At 35.3% G+C, this 20826-nt stretch overlaps 1 protein-coding gene across 3 annotated transcripts in view; it reads left to right on the top strand.

Moving 5' to 3' along the window:
- The window catches only part of LOC106055529 (EF-hand calcium-binding domain-containing protein 6-like), a 52981-nt gene extending 35681 nt beyond the window's left edge, over window positions 1–17300 (top strand). For all 3 annotated transcript variants that reach the window (XM_013211815.2, XM_013211833.2, XM_013211824.2), the window contains exons 6-20: window positions 729–863; window positions 1037–1156; window positions 3827–3964; window positions 4096–4244; window positions 4921–5069; window positions 5166–5362; window positions 6177–6287; window positions 7141–7317; window positions 7466–7646; window positions 8745–8860; window positions 9769–9862; window positions 10921–11070; window positions 13675–13847; window positions 14376–14547; window positions 15443–17300. In XM_013211815.2, coding sequence (XP_013067269.2) covers window positions 729–863; window positions 1037–1156; window positions 3827–3964; window positions 4096–4244; window positions 4921–5069; window positions 5166–5362; window positions 6177–6287; window positions 7141–7317; window positions 7466–7646; window positions 8745–8860; window positions 9769–9862; window positions 10921–11070; window positions 13675–13847; window positions 14376–14547; window positions 15443–15688 — 2308 coding nt within the window. In that variant the 3' untranslated portion in view covers window positions 15689–17300. The remainder of the gene's footprint in view (window positions 1–728; window positions 864–1036; window positions 1157–3826; window positions 3965–4095; window positions 4245–4920; window positions 5070–5165; window positions 5363–6176; window positions 6288–7140; window positions 7318–7465; window positions 7647–8744; window positions 8861–9768; window positions 9863–10920; window positions 11071–13674; window positions 13848–14375; window positions 14548–15442) is intronic.
- Window positions 17301–20826: the final 3526 nt, after the last annotated feature.

Below are 20826 nucleotides of genomic sequence, written 5' to 3'. Positions count from 1 at the left end.
ATAATTCAATAGTTTCTCAATTCAACGGGTTTGATTCGATGTCTTTAAATAATTCAATAGTTTCTCAATTCAACGGGTTTGATTCGATGTCTTTAAATAATTCAATAGTTTCTCAATTCAACGGGTTTGATTCGATGTCTTTAAATAATTCAATAGTTTCTCAATTCAACGGGTTTGATTCGATGTCTTTAAATAATTCAATAGTTTCTCAATTCAACGGGTTTGATTCGATGTCTTTAAATAATTCAATAGTTTCTCAATTCAACAGACACATTCTTTAATTTTGACATGAAGTAACAGGACATAGAAACAAATGAAGTGTCATCCTTCTGAAATCAATTACAATTCATACAGCTTCAATCCAAAAATCACTTTGATAAAACATCGGCACACGCGTCAAAGAAATAATGTATTTTGTTAGTCTAATAGTGACACTCATTATGTTTGGTCATACTCACATAGGTGCGAGAAATGACTTCTTTAAGAGGTGATCTACAAACAAAGCACAAAAAGTTATCCAGCCACTTCTGACTTCTGACTTTCACAAAGCCTTAGAAGCTTGTTATATTTAGTGAAACTTGTTTCTGATGACGAGATTTTTTTGTTAACGATCCATTGGAGTGATGTGTGTCATTGTCATCTCGCTAGTATCAATATTTGACTGTATATTTGACTGTATATTTGACGGTATATTTGACTGTAAGATGATCACTTATATTTGCCTGCAGGGAGGCCTTCACGCGCATTCTTGTGACAGTTTTAGGGAGGTCCATCAACGGTCAGCAATGCCAGAAACTAATGGAGAGGCTAGGATTCGCCGAAAGGTCCATAATTCCTTTCACTGAATTCTTCGCCTACTTTAGGTGAGTAATAAAAGGTTACTGCCCTTTGATTAACATTTCCACAGATCCCATTGTAATGTAAGTCGATTTAGTCAAAACAATGCAATTCAAAACACTTTGTATGATAAAAAAGGAAAAATAAAAACTTTCATTGTATACATGCTTAGTTCAAAAGCTTTTCTAAATGTGGCCAGGGATGAAACCACGTCAGAGTACCCTCAATGGATGGATCCCATCAACAGAATGAATCAGGATCGGGTCATCATGACCAGTGCGCAGGTCCATGCGTACCTGAAAGAGAAAGCCAAACAAAGGTAAGATTTGAGCCCGGTCGAGTACAATGACTTGGGAGGGGAGGGGCGATAAACAGCCCTGAGTTACCTTCTTCAACTTTAGCCCCACCCCCCAGAGTCTAGATCAAGAGATAAAATACACTCTTTATAGTTTTTCCTACTGCTAATCCCCCCGCCCTCTAGAAACTTGAAATAGAACAAGAGACAATAAATATTCAAAATAAATATTTGAAAATAATTTGTAATATTACGCGAAGAAGATATCAACGTATTGAAGACATCGTAGAGATTAAAGGGAAACTCCGATGGTTTTTCAAATTTGAGTTATTGACATATTTAAATTCTGCGTAAAAAGTTGTAATAGTAAACATTTTTCCATTTTTTATTTAAATGCTTAGAAACATTTATATTTAATAAACTAGACAGTAAATTCTTGACATCTTAAAACAAAAAAGGGGGTTCTATCATACTTTGTTTTTAGATTAGGCATACGTCACTTCCCTCAACAATACTGAAAGGGAAACTAGATTTGACCAATCGTATCGCTTCATTCTTACAGTAGCTGTTAGGCTGTAAGTTTTAGTGACGGCCTAGTCAAGCGCTATGGTACATTTATATATAGATAGATAGATTTAAAAGCATTAGGACAACCAACTCGAGAAAAAAAGTAAAATTTTTATCTAAGTCCCTCCCTGCCCCAAGAAGTAAATAGATCGTGTGTCTGACTGGTCAGTGTAAGGCTGGTCTAGACTGCATGTAGTCAGTCATGACAAGACAACCAAGCGATAGTGTTTGTTGTGTGTTGAGTGGTCAGGCGAGAAGATACACACTGCCATGGTTAGTCAAGCATGTAAATCTCCTTTAAACACGCATTTTTTTTCTTTGCTTACAAGATCTAGATCTAACTGCATAGACGAAGATATATTTCTTTTACGAGAATGTAAACTTTACTGTATGGTTTTCCGTTATACAATAAGTCAATAGATTAAATTAATAGGTATGTGTGACGTCACATAGAAACCCGGTGAAAGTCAGACCGTTTTGGATGCGCAGGAAAATTACGTCTCTGAGAAAAATATCAATTACTAAGTTATTATTACAAATAAAAAAAAAAGAATAATATATTCATTATCTGTAAATCAAAAGACATATTACATCAAAAATTGTCAAAACCATCGGAGTTTCCCTTTAAAATAAAATTGCCGAAATAAATTGTCTAGTGACATTTCAGAGTTCGGTACGTGACGTTTTGGCGCCGCCGTTTTGGCGACGCCGTTTTGGCCCCGCCGTTTTGGCGACGGGACGTTTTGGCGCGAGCCGTTTTGGCGACGGGACGTTTTGGCGCGAGATATCATTTGACGATAATTTAATAAGCACGTAACTTTTATAATAATGTTTATTTCACTCTACCATAATATTGTATGTATAGTATAAATTCTCACACCGTTCAGCGATTTTATTTTTTTTTAATTATAAAGGTTTTGCTTATTTCATGAATATAGGCCTATAATAAGTCAGATTCCTGAATGGTAATGACATGCTATATGTGAGTTCTGCTAATCGCACTGGATGACATTTTTGGATTTCTTTCCAAAAGATTTTGTTTTTTATTTGACATTAGTGTAATATACGAATTAGCTAAGTGTCACACTTTAATATAACAAAAACCATGTTAACATCTAAAGCTCTATTACGCTGAATGACGACAATATCTCCACACATAGTAAAGATCAAGACACGGAATGTGGTCAGTATAAATTCTAACGTGAATCCACAAATGTAAACAAACACAATGGGCGACAATAGATAGAAACAAATTCACGACACTAAGATACTTTGAAAAAATATATTTTGAGAAATTGGGTAGGGGTGATTTGGGTGACACATCTCGCATTGACGCAGGTAGAGTTAAACAAATGAAGACAAGACCAGCACCGAACACTGGTCGTTGGCGTCATGGGTCTGGCGATCATCTCTTTGGGAATGGTCATTACATGTGACACCTATCCCGCCCTCTCTCTTTTGCTCAAATTTCACTCCTTGTATATACTCTTTCCTCCACCCCTCCCCTCTCTCACGCGTAAGACGATAATCTGTTTCTAGCAGTCCACTTGATATCCCTAGGTGCGAATTTATAATCCTTAATCTTTAATTCCGAGAGCGGCCCAAAGTCTACCCCTCTCTTTCAATCTCTTCGCCCTTACGTCTTTATAAGCTCGCGTAGTTTGGACCATTCACTAATCATTTTATCCAGTACGCAGACAGACTAGAAAAACTTTCGCCATTTTATTCTATTATATTTCTAACTAAAAACCTCTAATATCTTAAAAAGCTTTTTGAAAATAAAAGTGTGCCTCTTAACAAACACACATACACAAGCCAAAATGTTTATTAAAGAAAATGATGTGAAAAACAAACACACATTTACATTTAGTACGTGAAAACACGTAACACAAACACTCATGCAAAACATAGATATGAATAATAATAAAGAATTAATACAATAAACGTACATAATGTATATCGCGCCAAAACGTCCCGTCGCCAAAACGGCTGGCGCCAAAACGACCTTCGCGCCAAAACGGCGGGGCCAAAACGGCGGCGCCAAAACGGCGGCGCCAAAACGTCCTGCTTCGTTCAGAGTTGACAGGTCAAAAGGAAACATGAATTTCATGTCATTTCTTCCTCTAGATTTTTGGACTTGGCTGACTTGTTCCCACAAATGAATCCCGGAGGTTCTGGTAAAATCATGAAGAGTGAATTCAGACAAATGCTGAACAGAATGAATTTTCACATGGATGACCAGGAGTTTGAGAAGCTTTGGCTCAGGTAGGTAGATCGGTCCTTTTTAAAAGTTCAAATGATAGCTTTACTGTATCTTCTAATATTTATAGAGGTTTTGCTTTTATGAAATAATTACAAATAATTTCTCTGTTATGTGTACTCCATGTGTTTATCAGATATGATCCAGCCAATGAGGGTATTGTTAGTGGGCCGAAGTTGTTGAATGCACTTGGTATTGAGTGGAGGAAATCTTCTGCAGACTCTGTCAATAGAGTCCCCCCATTTCTAGACAGTACCCAGAGGAAAGAGACTGAGAACTCAGCAGGTATAGGTTTAGTTTTGAATTATTATATTATATTCTATTTTATGATATGATATGACGAAATATGACGATATTGACAAAAATTAAAAACTCTTTCATTTTAATCGTAGCTCTGTTCACATGATAGATGACATTGGTTCATCCTACAAACCTGTATTTCATCGTTTCCTAAACTGTTATTTCATCGTTTCCTAAACTGTTATTTCATCGTTTCCTAAACTGTTATTTCATCGTTTCCTAAACTGTTATTTCATCGTTTCGTCAACTGTTATTTCATCGTTTCCTAAACTGTTATTTCATCGTTTCCTAAACTGTTATTTCATCGTTTCCTAAACTGTTATTTCATCGTTTCCTAAACTGTTATTTCATCGTTTCCTAAACTGTTATTTCATCGTTTCCTAAACTGTTATTTCAATCATTTATCTTGTAACAAGCCACGGTACAATATTGGTTCTGTGGATCTGTTCTAATGTGTCAGTTTATCTGTTCTGATGGGTCAGTGTATCTGTTCTGATGGGTCAGTGTATCTGTTCTGATGGGTCAGTGTATCTGTTCTGATGGGTCAGTGTATCTGTTCTGATGGGTCAGTGTATCTGTTGTGACGGGTTGGTATATCTGTTGTGAAGAAAAACAGAACTTCCCTCATGCATAACGTCAAATCTATCTATGTACTGTAAAGATGAGAACATCAAGCGATCTCCGAGAAAGAAAGACATTGAAAGAAGACAACAGCTAAATGTTGAGAACTGGCTGAAGAATAAGTTCCGGGAAGGTTTTTTTAACATGAGAGAAGCATTTGAAGAGAAGGACCCAGAGAAAACTGGCGTGGTAAGTATTACATTTATTTCTTAGGTCTCCACATACGAATCAGTCTGTCCATTAGTCAAATCAACAACTAAACTACATAAATCTTGACCCACTCAGGTTAGCTTTGAGGCCTTCATTGAAGTCATGGAGAGATTTGGACTAAAACTGGAAAAGAAACTTCTCTTTTCGTTCTTATGTCGCTGCTCCATCAAACCCCTGGCTAAGGGCGTGCCTTATCGCGAGTTCTTACACAGGTTCCAGGACCGAGGAGAGAATGGTATTACTCATGTCATCCTGACCGACGTTAAACACAGGTAGCATGTCTTGTAATCATTATGTCATCGTAATTTTCAATTTTCAATTATGTAGTGAATGTATAATAATGCATGTGATATTTTTAATGTACTAAACACCTATACATTTAATTGAACTTAATAATTTTTTTAAATGTCTAGACATTTTTTCTGACTTGAAATGTTAATTTTTAATAAAATTATTATTCAGTAAAACCCCAACCTATTAATAATTACATCTCTTTTGATTTATAATAACTAAAACTACGATATAAGGAGAAATACACAAACACAGTCAATCACATGAAGGTTCACACCCATTTAGTGCTCAAGTAGCATCCAGGTATCATTAATCCAGGAGGGCTGCCTGGACATGTTGTATTCGTTCTGGACTGATATCTCGATGCTCCTGGGTTCGAACCCACCCCGACGTCCTGTTGGAGCTTTGTGCCACGAATTATCTTCAATTCTGAAGGAACAAATGCAACATGTAAAACAAGCAAACAAGTTTTAAGTGAAGACTGGGCCTTACTTCACAGGACCTCACTTCACAGGACCTCAATTCACTGGACATCACGTCTACTATATGTAATAAACATTTCAGTGTTCATAAGAAGGGCTTAAAGAGGCCTGCAGATCTTCCCTTCCTATTCGATAATTCGTCCTAACGTAACCACAGTTCCCATTAGATAACCCTTTCCTACTTGACAACCCGCCCCAGTTTAACTGAATGTAGTTGGAAGGGAGACAAATGGCAACTATTCCCACCTTCATGAAATAATTCATAACTTTTGCATAGAAATAATTGTAGTACCTTTTTTTCTCACATGCTTAGATTCAACAATCGTCTATCAAGTCCAGCAGCTAACTCAACGGTCAGTGCCATAGAAACACAGCTGACCAATATGTTTCAGAGAGACTTTCTGGCGTTACTGGGAACCTTCAGGTAACTCTTCCAGCATTTAACAAGGCAGGAGTAGTCAAGGGCGACGTTTAATAGAGGATAAGTGTAGAGATACATGCCGTAGTTCATGTTTAATGGAGTCATAACAAATGATTGTCAGTAGTTAGAGCATGGTTAGAGCTACACTTCGGTAGTCACGTGATTGTTAAGAGGGGCGGGGAGGCTGTGGGATTAATTTTTTTTGAAAAAGAAATAGATGTATGGTAGGCCTAACGTATCAGTAAGGATGAATTTTAAACATGTACAAATGTAACAACCAAATCTCGCTGGTATAGTCAAGAGAAACATATTGTGAAAGAAGCAGAACATGAAAGAATCCCATACTTAAAAAAACAACAACAAAAAATGAAAACAAAGCTTATCTAATGGGAAGAACTTGCTTTAACATCTATATCTCAATAATGTAAAAGTTATTTTCCTTATTCGATATTAAACGAATAATGAATTATCAATAATTAATTGACGTATTGGTTATTTAGAAATAAAATTGATTCATGTTTTGTTAGGTACAATATATAATTCTTTAAATTTCAACTTGATCCGCGATTGGGTGTGGGAGAAAGAATCTGAACATTTATATAAGGGGGCCAACACCTACATATTTAACCATATCTGTCAATACTGAAAGATTAATTTCCCATGTCGATATCAAGCTAACCAGTATTTAATTTACCAATTGGTTGATTTTTTAAATTGATTTTTGCAAATGTTCAATTGATCCGAAAATGGGTGTGGGAGAAATAACGTGTACACATTTATACCAGACAGGCAAACCAGACAGACATAGTGAGTTGATAAAAGCTTTGTAATTAAAATTTGTTTCCCAATTTTCTAGGAAAATTGATCGCCTTGGTCTGGACTACATCAGCCAAGAAGAATTTAGGGCCGCCATTGAGTCTAGATTTAACATGGAACTCACCGATGCCCAGTTTGAATCATTCATCGACAGAGTTCCACTGGACGAAGATGGAAATGTCCAGTATCCAAAATTTATGCAGCAGTTCGACGCCAGGTAACTGCACTTTTTAGAAGTTATTACTTTCTTTTGTTTATTTATAAATTTAGTGTAAATGGCTATTGGAATTTAATTCGCTTATTTTATAATTAGACTGTATCCAACAGAAGTAAATGATTTCATGAAAAACGATTGTTATCAACAGGGGACAGGCACCAAGTCTCTTTGATCCTAGACCAGTGATAGCTACAGTGTCCGAGGCTAATGGCGAGGCCGAGAAGCAGGAAGCTAAGAATAAATCTGAAGACAAGAGCCAAGAGGTCGCTGTTTCCATTGAGGAGGTGAATGACCTTGACAAGAAAAGGTCACCCCAAGAACTGTTCAAGGTAAAACTACATTGTATTCTAGGACTAATGCACTTAACGTGCCCATACTTTTTTGGAGGACAATGACGGGGAGATTTGCCTTCTGAATGGTCCTGAGTTCAAATCCTGCCCCATGTTATTCTGTACGTGAATTGTGTTAGGACTTAATCAATAATCTTCATCTCTGAAAGAACGTACGAAACATGTTCAGGCAACTTTCTGGAAATGTGAGAATCTATTTAAATCTCCAATTCGACAAAACGTTAATGCCATAATTTATTTTTCCGTCTTTGTAAACATTAAAAAAACATAAACATCTTTGTCAAACATACGAAATGGTTACAAAAACATGGCCACCAGTTGAATCTAATCTGCTTTGAAACATAAATTGTAAACAATGCTGTATTCAAAAATACTACAGTATTAAATGTGAAAAAAGAAACGATTGCAGCCATTCATGAACATATAACATATAACTTATAACATATCGTGATGTATAACAAACATACATGTGAGTTGTTTGTTGTCTTCACGACGATGTCATGTCTAAATGTGAGTTGTTTGGTTGTCTTCATGACGATGTCATGTCTAAATGTGAGTTGTTTGTTGTCTTCACGACGATGTCATGTCTAAATGTGAGTTGTTTGGTTGTCTTCATGACGATGTCATGTCTAAATGTGAGTTGTTTGGTTGTCTTCATGACGATGTCATGTCTAAATGTGAGTTGTTTGTTGTCTTCATGACGATGTCATGTCTAAATGTGAGTTGTTTGGTTGTCTTCATGACGATGTCATGTCTAAATGTGAGTTGTTTGTTGTCTTCACGACGATGTCATGTCTAAATGTGAGTTGTTTGGTTGTCTTCATGACGATGTCATGTCTAAATGTGAGTTGTTTGGTTGTCTTCATGACGATGTCATGTCTAAATGTGAGTTGTTTGTTGTCTTCATGACGATGTCATGTCTAAATGTGAGTTGTTTGTTGTCTTCATGACGATGTCATGTCTAAATGTGAGTTGTTTGGTTGTCTTCATGACGATGTCATGTCTAAATGTGAGTTGTTTGGTTGTCTTCATGACGATGTCATGTCTAAATGTGAGTTGTTTGGTTGTCACCATCAGCTGATCAAAGATTTATTGAGTCGAAGATTTCAAGAGGTGGAGCACAAGTTTTATGAGATTGATGAAACCAACACCAGAAGGTTGACTCAAGGGATGATGCACCAGCTGTTAAAAGAGTAAGACTTCTAGACACGCTTTACACTTTCTAGATGTTATATAGCAATGTCTGATATTACGAGATGGCCATTATGTGATACGCTCATCTATTAGCTCCTTTATTCATTTATTTAAAAAATTAATTTCACGCTTTTAGTAACCTGCATGTCCAGCAAATAAAAAAAAAAAGGTTAGCCTTCGAGTAAAAAAAAACTGGGGTCTAACAAAAGGTGCCCAGCTGAGACCTACATATATTGCAAGAATTGTTGCAGATAAAACCTTTGGCAGCAGCGTATTTCACTTGACGGTTGTTTTCATTTGGCTTCAACAATTCTGTGTTAAAGTCTGTGTACAAATTCTTCAGCTTCTCAGCCAGATTTGGCCTGGTTTTCTGCTCTGTCCGAGCAGCAGCTAGCTGAGGTCTGATTTGCTATTTGACGCCCTTTCAGAAATCGCCTCTATTGCACTTTTCTCTTTTCTCAGAGGCCTGCGTTGTATTATAATCATAAAGTATTAGTATTACACATCAAATAACGATGTCCAAATTAGTGCTAGTAAGGACAGACAGTCTGGGGTTAACACAGAACGATCGAAAGACACAGGGCCGTATTTAGACCTGAAAGGGCCCTAAGCTTTTTGAGATATGGGGCTCTTGTAATTCCAGACAGTACTTGTCAGTGCTAAATATTTCTTGGGTACTAGGCTATTACTTGTGTTGCCTATATGTCCGGACAGACAGGGTGGCTTCTCATGGAATGTATCCAGCATTTGGTAAGTTAAGATGAAACTTTAACACAATCAGACAGAAACGCAAAAAATAATACAAGATTGTTTGCCCTTGATGATCAAAGTTTCTAGTAGGGTCAAGTCATTCCAAAGTTGTTCCATTTTTTTTTAAAGTATATTCATTCGTTTGTTTAATTTTCAGATTTGATATTCGACCAGAGATAACTCTGGGCGAGATTCGAGATTTGTGGAAGACTTTGATCACCAACTCTGACAAAACATTGGATTATCTTCAGGTAACTGTTGCACATAATCTTTTGTTGTGTTAGAGATTTCCCTTGTCTGAATGAAGGACAGACATGTGTTCACCTGACAGATAAAGCACACTATGCAGAACAAGGATTCTCAAACGTTTTCAAAGGATGTTTAATATTTTAAAAGTCAATGAAATGTATTTTAAAATACTCCCTCCCCGATAAAAACAAAAAAAAAAGTTTTTTTTTTTTATTGACATATAGCAAATAAGAAGTTCTATATTCCTGTCAAAGTAAAATATGATTATTGATTACTGACTTCTCATAGTTGTACTTACTCAGAAAAGCAACAGGAATAGTTCAACTTTTTAAACAGACATTCTCTTCAAAAAAAAAAATGTCATTTTTATTAACTCTTTCTCTCCGTCATTATTTACCACATTCCACATTCTAGTGGAATCAACGTTGGTATCGTCTGTTAGGAGAGAAAGAGTTAAATAAAGGCTGTTACCTTCTGAATCGTAGATTGACTTCAATTGGAAAGTGAATTCTTCTTCTTCAATAAGCATTCAGTAACGAATATTTTTAGTTTTAATACATTCCTATTTCTCTTTTCACGATTACTTACCAATAAAATAACATTTTTATTTGGTTCAAATTAATGTAAACATCGGCATGGTCTCGTGCAATATAACTACAGCATTGTGTGTATGTAAACACCCATCAGTTTCCTCAAATGTCACAGAGTACATTTAACTCTTTATCTCCACAATTATTTTTCCACATTCTGACAGAATCGTTCATTTTTCACATTTCTGAATTCTTCCCTGTTATGATCAAACTTCAATAACATTTTTGTTTGTAATCACAACACGTTACTTTTGGTCTAGAATTATAGGAGAATAGATTTTCTTTTTATATAACGTCAATAGTAGTTTCTAAAAATAAATTTAATTTAATGGGGTCAAATCAACGATGCTATCGTTCATTAGGAGAGAGAGAGAGAGAGTTAATGACATGTATATTATGTAACGTTTTGTATACTTCAGAGACGTAGACATTTCTAAATATAGATCTGTATAGATTTCTTATCTCATCAGTTCGTTCGCCATTTTGGATTCTCTCTGCGATCTGCTGCCTTCCCCAACGCCAAGATCCAGCCGCCAAGACGAGGTGATGCTGACTTCATGATGAGGTCAAGGAAACTCAATTGTGCTGCTGACATGTTACAAGACAGTCTCAGGTCAAAGGTCAGTAACTGAAATTAACATTTAACCAACTTAATCATTTGTAGACTCGTTAATTGACTGATAGAATTCAAAAGCTTTCCCTGTGTGATTTGTATTGAGTATTTGGCTAGGGTGAAGGTTAGGCCAAGAGGTCATAGTGTTATGTTACTTGTGTACAATATTATTAGGCCCATTAATATTGTGGCGGATAAGTAAGCATAACCTGTTCCACAGTTAGGAATACAGGTGAGATTTTTTTTTGGACATCCCACAATGATTGGTCTTTAAGTGCTAGCCAAGAAAATGCCTTACCTTAATACAGAGTTTTAAACATTTTATATATTTGTTTAAACAAATGAGTTCTCTTGTGTCAACATTATACTATTCACAAAAGCTAACGCATTGAATATTAGTAGCTGATACTATATTATTTGAAACAAAAAATTAAACAAACAAAAGTAATACACAATACAAAAAATAATCACTGCTGTGTTGCCCTGTTTCTTACTGACAAAGTAGGGGAGAGTAATATTACGGTATACGTTTTAACATTGTTATTTCCCTTTGATACGCCCTATTAATCTAGAAGTTTTTGTTAATCTCATTTTTTTCTTAAAACAATAAACTGAATAAATGTCTCGGTCAAAGCTAGTAATAATAGCTACAATTAAATACAATTAAAAAAGCAAGAAATCTTGACAGTTTCTTGTACATGTATTGGCTTGTACTCTCCTCATGGCTGGGCGAAGGGTGGAAACGGGTATTTTGAAAACGTCTTTAAACATTTTCTGATTTCCCCCCTAGAAATTACTAGCTCATTGGCTTTACAAAGAAAACTCTGGTTTGACCGTTTTAATTTTTCGAACTATAATCATCTTCAAATGAAATTTGGCTTACTTTTTTTGTGTTGTTTTTTTGAATAGAGACTTCAGCGGGAATTCCCGCTCTCGACTCCAATGTTTCTTTGTATTCAGTAAGCAGTGGAATAAATAGACGTACTACCACATTTTGGGCTCCGTGTTATGTAAATCATAGGTCCTAGAATGGTTTGAAATAAGCAAGTGTAAAATACTAAACCACATCGAGGTTCTAGATTTGTGATTAGGCGAAACTCATTAGTACAACTACTCTAGCAATAATGTAGCATCACAAGACATGAATAGAATGAGAAATATTATAGACCAATTCTCTAGCTACATAAATCAAAAATTAAATATTTTGTTGTTGTTGCATGTTTTAAAACTGCAGTGGAAAATGATTTCAAGTACAACTATGAACCATGAGCTATGCAACATTACGGATTTACGGGTAGTCAGAGATCTTAGTTCTTTGGTATAAACATTTAAAACAAACTCTTCTCGTTCTGACTACTCGCTTATGCTCCCATATTTGTGACCTTAAATTTATAATTGATGAGCTGTGGCAGTTGTATTCCAATAAACAGTGTAAATGATCATGAACTATATAAGATTTCTCGATAACCTTGACAGCTCGCCAGTGTCATGTGATCTGGGCGTGGTTCTGTTAACATATTTGCCTTGTGTGGTAATGTAACTTAAAGTAGTATCCAATGAACTAATGTAACTTAAAGTAGTATCCCAATGAACTAATGTAACTTAAAGTAGTATCCCAATGAACTAATGTAACTTAAAGTAGTATCCCAATGAACTAATGTAACTTAAAGTAGTATCCAATGAACTAATGTAACTTAAAGTAGTATCCAAATGAACTAATGTAACTTAAAGTAATATCCCAATGAACTAATGTAACTTAAAGTAGTATCCCAATGAACTAATGTAACTTAAAGTAATATGCCAATACACTAATGTAACTTAAAGTAGTATCCAATGAACTAATGTCACTTAAAGTAGTATCTGAATAAACTAATTTAACTTAAAGTAGTATCCGAATGAACTAATGTAACTTAAAGTAGTATCCCAATGAACTAATGTAACTTAAAGTAGTATCCCAATAAACTAATGTAACTTAAAGTAGTATCCCAATGAACTAATGTAACTTAAAGTAGTATCCGAATAAACTAATGTAACTTAAAGTAGTATCCAAATGAACTACTGTAACTTAAAGTAGTATCCAATGAACTAATGTCACTTAAAGTAGTATCTGAATAAACTAATTTAACTTAAAGTAGTATCCGAATGAACTAATGTAACTTAAAGTAGTATCCGAATGACTAATGCAACTTAAAGTAGTATCTGAATAAACTAATGTAACTTAAAGTAGTATCTGAATAAACTAATGTAACTTAAAGTAGTATCCGAATGAACTAATGGAACTTAAAGTAGTAGGCTATCCGAATGAACTAATGTAACTTAAAGTAGTAGGCTATCCGAATGAACTAATGTAACTTAAAGTAGTATCTGAATGAACAAATGTAAAAAAAAAAAGCTTAATTAGTTGTCCTTGATATACCTTGTACTATACTTCAGATATTGAAACTGCGTAAAAAGTGAAAATTGTCGGCATACACATTCGTGGCTCTGTCTATCCTCTTATCACCAATATTGCTGTTGAAATTAAAAGTTGAATAAATGATTTTTAATTAGCTTGACTAAGAGAATAATTTTTCATTTACTTGTGAAATTTTGTTTTCTATTGGATTCCCAGATTGACTATCTCTGGGATGACCTTCGCCTTGAGTTCATGAACATGGATCCCTACAACACTGGCCACGTCACAAAGGAGGAGTTCCGGGAGGTTCTGACAGAGCTTTGTGTGAACCTCAGCAACCTGGAGCTGGAACAGATTATCAGCAAATTTCAAGTCAAACAAGATGGCAGGTAAGCTCCACAGTCTAACCCTTAACCTATGACCTAGTTTCTAAGGGTAATTAAAACAAGAGCTCTAAAAAAAGAATGTGAAAGTGTTTAGTTATTGCATGACCCAGCATTAGTACATGGCAAGGAAGTAGCATCCTTCTAGACTGCAAAGATTAAAAAAAAATTATTTGGCTGTGTCAAGATCGATGTCTAAAATATAATAGATAAAATGCTACACTCACCAATCTGTATATAGAATAAAGAGAGCTACTATTGCATAATCTTTTTTAGGGAAAATATTAATAACCATCACCTTTAAAGTTTGAACCATCTTTTGGTTTTGACCTAATTACATTAATATTAATTGTTACAAATAAATGCCCTTTCTTTCATTCTAATTAAAAACATCAAGTAACATTAACCTTTTCTTCATAAGTAATCACAACAGAGTGTCTAGAGTATCATATGTTGAACTGTCTAGAGTAGCCTATGTTAAACTCTCTTGTTTCGTCTAGAGTAGCTTATACTGAACTGTCTTGTCTTGTCTAGAGTATCCTATGTTGAGCTGTTGAGACCATTTGCATTGAGGAAACAAGTCTGGCGCCATGGCAACAACATGCTAAGCTTATTACAGCACTCACAGTCCGAGTTGCCCGTCCATGACACTGTAGATGCCCCACAGAAGGGTCTACCTAGCATCACAACCAAACTGAGGCAAAAGGTATTTCCCTAAGCATGATTCTTTCTCTATTGTAAAAATACTTTTTCTTTTCCTTTGTTTTATGCGTTTTAGGTGTTTCTTCAGCAATAAAGAATATGAAGTCCTAATCCTAAAGGGCAGCATTCCGAAGCTCAGCGACCAGGCAGACTCAGAGACACAAAGTCACGGCTTCTTAGAATGGTAGAAGGTTGGGATCATGGGATAGTCAGTTCTTCATTTGATTCCATGCAGCATTCCATCCACCATTTTTTTAAATGAATTAAAAGAATTATCCTCTTCTGCAATGCACACATTGAGACCTGGATGACTGCATTCTGTTCATACTGACCAAATACATCTACATACTTGATGAAACAGCCTTACATAAATTAGACATCTCTTCTTAGGACTGGCTAGCATTATAAGTCATTTTTGGTCATGCCAGGAAGGGTTTCAAATCCATTTTTTAACCTGTAAAAGATGCTGCATGTGGATATCTTAATGCCAACCTGAAATTCAACTTGACTACAGTGCCAGTGTTGGTTATAAACTTTATAAACCTCTCTCCTTCGAGAATTATGTCAGCAAAAGGTATTATGTATTGCTGATATATTTTGCCACATACAAATTTTTGCTGATAATTCCACATTTTTCTACTTCATTCTAATTATGTTTGTTAAATCTTCCTTTGTTGTGTCTAAATAAAGAAAACTATTGAGCTGTTGCATCTAATTGATATAAATGTGATATTAGATATATTCCTAAAATAGCTTTTAAACCTTACAAATCATTCATTTCATGTTTTAGTTGTTTTTTTATGCACAGTACATTTTTTTTCATAACAAAATACAGAATTCAATTAAACAAAAAAAATAAAATAATTATCCCAGCATTTTATAAATATCTTCTTTACTAGGTTTCAGGTGACTGGAAGTCTTTAAGAAGAGCTTTTCGCAAAATGGACGCTGCCGGAAGTGGTTATTTGTCTCTCCCAGAGTTTAGGTCAGTTCTGAAACTGGCAAATGTTCTCATGGATGAGGAAGATGTTTATCAAGTCCTGAATGAGTTTGACCGTGACCTCACTGGACAGATAAGTTACGAGAAGTTCTTAAATGAAGCTTCCAAGGTTGACACCAGACATAAGATCAAGTCTATTGCATAAACATTTTTGTTCCCATGCCAGATGGCCAAATATCTGGACAATAAAACAGAATTAAGAATTTACTTGACACTTGAGCTGTTGGTTTAGACAAAAACTAGATGCCAAGAAATTCTTAAAATATTGTACAGTTCTTGAAAACATTTTATGACTATGATGTCTCAATGCTAATCTTGGACAAAGTCAGCTTTTGTATTTTGCTTAAATATATTTACAATATTTTACAATATAAAAAAATACAATTGTACATTTTCCAGTCAACTGTAGGACTTATATAAAACTTTTATTTGAGGAATCAGTTGAAATGTCACACATGGTTAAACATATATACATAGATTGACTTACATTTTGTATGGGATTTCTTCTAGGCTTTCAATTTGAGCTGCCACTTTGTGGCTATAGATTATTGTCTTGTATTTTGTAGTGTCTTTACTTGTGACTGTTTGCACATACATTTTTTAAAAAATATAATCAATTTCTACCATAATTAATTTTGTTGATAAAGTTATGCAATAGATTCCTGTGATAAACACTTTTTAAAAAATATTTTTATTAGACATTTATATTTTTAATGCATATTTATTCATTTGTTTGTAATGATACATATTTAGATTTTTGAATATTTAAATGTGATAATTTTGTATTTCTCTGAAGTCTGAATCGGTTTGTATAATGTAATTTTCTCTCCTGGACACAATGTAGGTCCACAAATATAATGTATCTCAAGGCACATTGATCAATGTTATTTTATGTATGTACATAACTCTATAAATAGATTGATATATATTTATACAACTGTATACATCTATATATTTGTATGACTACAAAAGCATTAATTTCCAGAATAGATCTGTACTTTACATCAACCGAATAGTCATTAACATGTATCTATAGAGAATGGTTTGGTTTGTATTTTTAACTTAGTGATATGTCTCATATAAATTATGATATATTTAACAATAACTATACTATACCATATAAATTACATAAAAATCTTATGATAATAATTTTGTATTCACATCTATATATTTTACATACAGGATCTTTTGAGGGAAAGGGGAATAGGAGGTAATCAAGCAGACTGGTTTCTTTATAGAAATGATTGAATCACTTGATATAAACAGCAGCACACGTTGACAGAGATTTTACTGTAACAGGGCAGAGCCTCGGACAACAAGGGGCATAACTCTGCTAGTAGTAAATCTACCAGTAAAATGGGTCGGGTGTACGCACTGTATTCATAAAGTTATATCCTTGTTCTTTACCACGAAGTATTAAATTTAAAATCACCCACAGGTGTACAGCAACACCACACATCGCATCATGCAAAATCCATCTTTTGAAATCATAAACTAAACTCTTGTAATATATTTTCTGTATAACAAAGAAATCGTGTCCAACTCTATTATCCTAATATAAACAAAAAAAAAATTAAACATGATCTATTGATTCGCATTCTGATACTAATTTTTTAATTTGTCTGAACCTGAGATGCACACACACACAAACATACATTCAAACATCACGTTTTGATCGAAGCAGTGTGACTTGTATTTCGTGGATGTATTTGTACAGTTTGACATTGTGAGGACTATTAAACATTTGTAACATCAAATCCTTGTCTCGCTCATTTCTAGGTGTATACCTTTTTTGTTTTTGTATTAACCAAATCAATGGATGATTCAGTCATCTCCCATTTGGACGTCATGGTGGACAATAGTCGTTGAAAGGAACATTGAACTATACACTAGTCTCCCTGACATAGAAGTGAACAATACACTAGTCTCCCTGACATAGAAGTGAACTATACACTAGTCTCCCTGACATAGAAGTGAACTATACACTAGTCTCCCTGACATAGAAGTCGACTATACACTAGTCTACCTGACATAGAAGTGAACTATACACTAGTCTCCCTGACATAGAAGTGAACAATACACTAGTCTCCCTGACATAGAAGTGAACTATACACTAGTCTCCCTGACATAGAAGTGAACTATACACTAGTCTCCCTGACATAGAAGTCGACTATACACTAGTCTCCCTGACATAGAAGTCGACTATACACTAGTCTACCTGACATAGAAGTGAACTATACACTAGTCTCCCTGACATAGAAGTGAACTATACACTAGTCTCCCTGACATAGAAGTGAACTATACACTAGTCTCCCTGACATAGAAGTGAACTATACACTAGTCTCCCTGACATAGAAGTAAACTATACACTAGTGTTCCTGACATAGACGAGAGCACTTGGCTGTGAACGAGACAGCTGGAGATCACTTACAAAGGCCGCGGGATACACATTTGAGACCAAAGGAACATTGAACTAGACACTAGACTCCCTGACATAGAAGAGAGCACTTGGCTGTGAACGAGACAGCTGGAGATCACTTACAAAGGCCGCGGGATACACATTTGAGACCAAAGGAAAATCCACTGTCGAGGACAGACGTAGACGGCTGAAAGAGAATCCAACTCGACCACCTTGCACAATGGTTATGTCTACGTTGGAAGTGACAAAATATGTAGGTCGCAGCTGTGTCACGTGATATATTGCACTCGTCATTAATCTTCGGACTCCAACACAAGCCTTATTATTATTATTATTATTATGTTAGAAATGAACGAGTAGTCATTCTCTGGCGCTGCCAGGGTCGAGTTTCGCTAATGAGAAACAAAATTCATCGTAGTCCCTTTAACAGTTTCCAATGAGGAATTTTCTGGTGATGTGGCAGGTCTACAGCAGTACTGCCCTCTGACAGGCAACGAAGATGTTCCTAGGAATGTTAAGGGCCTTGAAGGTGTCTGTGAGGTCAGTTGTTATTATCCCCTCGGTTGATATAACAATGGGGTATATTGTTATTTTGGACAATTTCCATAGACGCTTAATCTCCAAGCCTAGGTTCCCATATTTTCTTTGTTTTTCTATCTCAGTTTTTCTTAAATTATGAGACAGTGGTACGGCGATATCGATAATGGTAGCGGTTTTTTTTGTTTTTTATCGATGAACAGCAGATCCGGGCGATTGAAATCTACCGTTTTGTCGGTCAGAATAGGCCTATCCCAGTACAGCAGATGTTCAGTAGACTCGAGTACCTCTTGCGGAGAGTATTTATTTGCAATAGTATTATCATTATTGTGAATTGTGAATGTAAGGTGTGTGTGTGTATGAATATTTAAAGATGTTACGCAGACATTTAAAATGTCGCCAAGACATTTACTTCAGTTTCACGTTTGCTATCAAAATAAAATACAATTTTGAAAAACAGAATTATAATTATGTATAAACCTGCGACACTGTTTCACGGTTTATATTCAAGTTTGTTTAAAAAGAACTTAATTCAGTTTTATTTTACTAAGATCTTAGTATGCCTACATTATTTTAGTTGTACTATCTGTTTGTTGTTATTTTTTTTTTTACACGTTTGGAATGCTCCTTCAGATTCTGAATTATTATTATTATTATTATTATGTTAGAAATGAACGAGTAGTCATTCTCTGGCGCTGCCAGGGTCGAGTTTCGCTAAAGAGAAACAAAATTCATCGTAGTCCCTTTAACAGTTTCCACTGATTTGTACGTCAAAGCCAGGTGTTGGTGTATTAACTTTGCAACTTGGTTATGGCTACCTAGGTAGGCTGATTCTGATAGGGCTGGACATATTATTATTATTATTGTTCAGTGTTCAGGCTTACTCTAACGACTGGTCACGGTCACACTTTCACTGGTCTCTGACATCCCGCGACCTAGTCTCTCCAACATTAGTTTAAAGTAAAAAGAGAAGAGGTTCTCAAAAAAGTTTAATACAGGATCAATATGTACAAATATCCAAATAATTTTTCACTTATTAACGTCAAGAATTATATACAATTTAGAGGATTCCTACACAGTGAGGCTTACATGATAATCTATTACCAAACACTATACGCCTTGCTTTACTATGTCTACCGCTGGCAGATGCATATCTCATACTCAGGGCCGGTCTTAGGCCACTGCAACCTATGCGGTCGCAGTGGGCCCCGCGCTTTCATAGGCCCCGCGATAATTCAAGGTGTAATTATTAAATTGCAAAATATATTCGAAAACTTCTTGGAAATCTCCTTAATTTATTAAAACCTCCTGAAAACTCATAAAAATCTCTTGAAAAATAGACAAAATTGTCATTAGTGGGTGTCATTCATTGCGGAAAACTCCAATCCTAATGCGCGATAAAACAAAAAAGGCTTTGTCAATTTTCATGTAATAAAATGTAATAATCTGGCGAATTTTCACCTTAATCGGAAACTACAAATCTTTTTTACTTTTATAGTTACTGGCATATAAATATGCCATAGGTTGCAAGGTTCGTAAAGTAAAAATAATTTGATCGCAATTTTGTACTTAGTAAAGACGAATTTTTTTTTCTAACACAAAATCTTAATTTTCACTTATTATCCTTATTCCCACCCAGACTAGACCCCGCGCAATCAGTTTCGCATAGGGCCCCGCAATTGTTAGGACCGGCCCTGCTCATACTAACCCAGACACCAGGTTCATCATTGTCTCAACGCAATCCTCAGAACATAGAAGTGATCAGGAGTGCCAATACATTAAAGGGACACAACACTAACTATGATAAAACTTGTGAACTGATGTTTATTTGCAGATGGGGATGATCGTCTTGTCTCACTATCCGTCGTTTTAATGAGCAATATTTCTACAAGCCCTAGGCATCTGCTTCTTCTATCATGTGCCAGTATTCTGATATGTCATTCGTCTGTCTCATTGCGTCACTACTTTTACCGTCGCTAAAAACAATGCACAACATTTACAAGCCCGACTGAGTAGAAAGTCTATTGTGATCTCAGGCTCGGTGTCCATGCGTATATGTTTGTTACTTCAAAGAAATAAATAAGAATATATTGTCTAGATGTGGGAGATTCTTGAAATACTATATCTACTTAAGAGCTGATGCACAGTCGTCCTTCCGAAATGGGCATTGTGACAGAGGTAATTGGTAGGTCTAGTGCTAGGCATCTACTGTTTACTCATAGAATTAATTGAAGTATTTTAACTAGTCAAAGCGCATTGTAATATTACAGAAATAAATAACACTTGGACCAAAACAAAAGCCAAAAATCATATAAAACACTTTCACA

Source organism: Biomphalaria glabrata, chromosome 2 (genome assembly GCF_947242115.1).
Source record: "Biomphalaria glabrata chromosome 2, xgBioGlab47.1, whole genome shotgun sequence".
Lineage (NCBI taxonomy): Eukaryota > Metazoa > Mollusca > Gastropoda > Planorbidae > Biomphalaria > Biomphalaria glabrata.
Note: the sequence above shows the minus strand (reverse complement) of the source record. Positions and strands in the feature narration are given on the sequence as shown.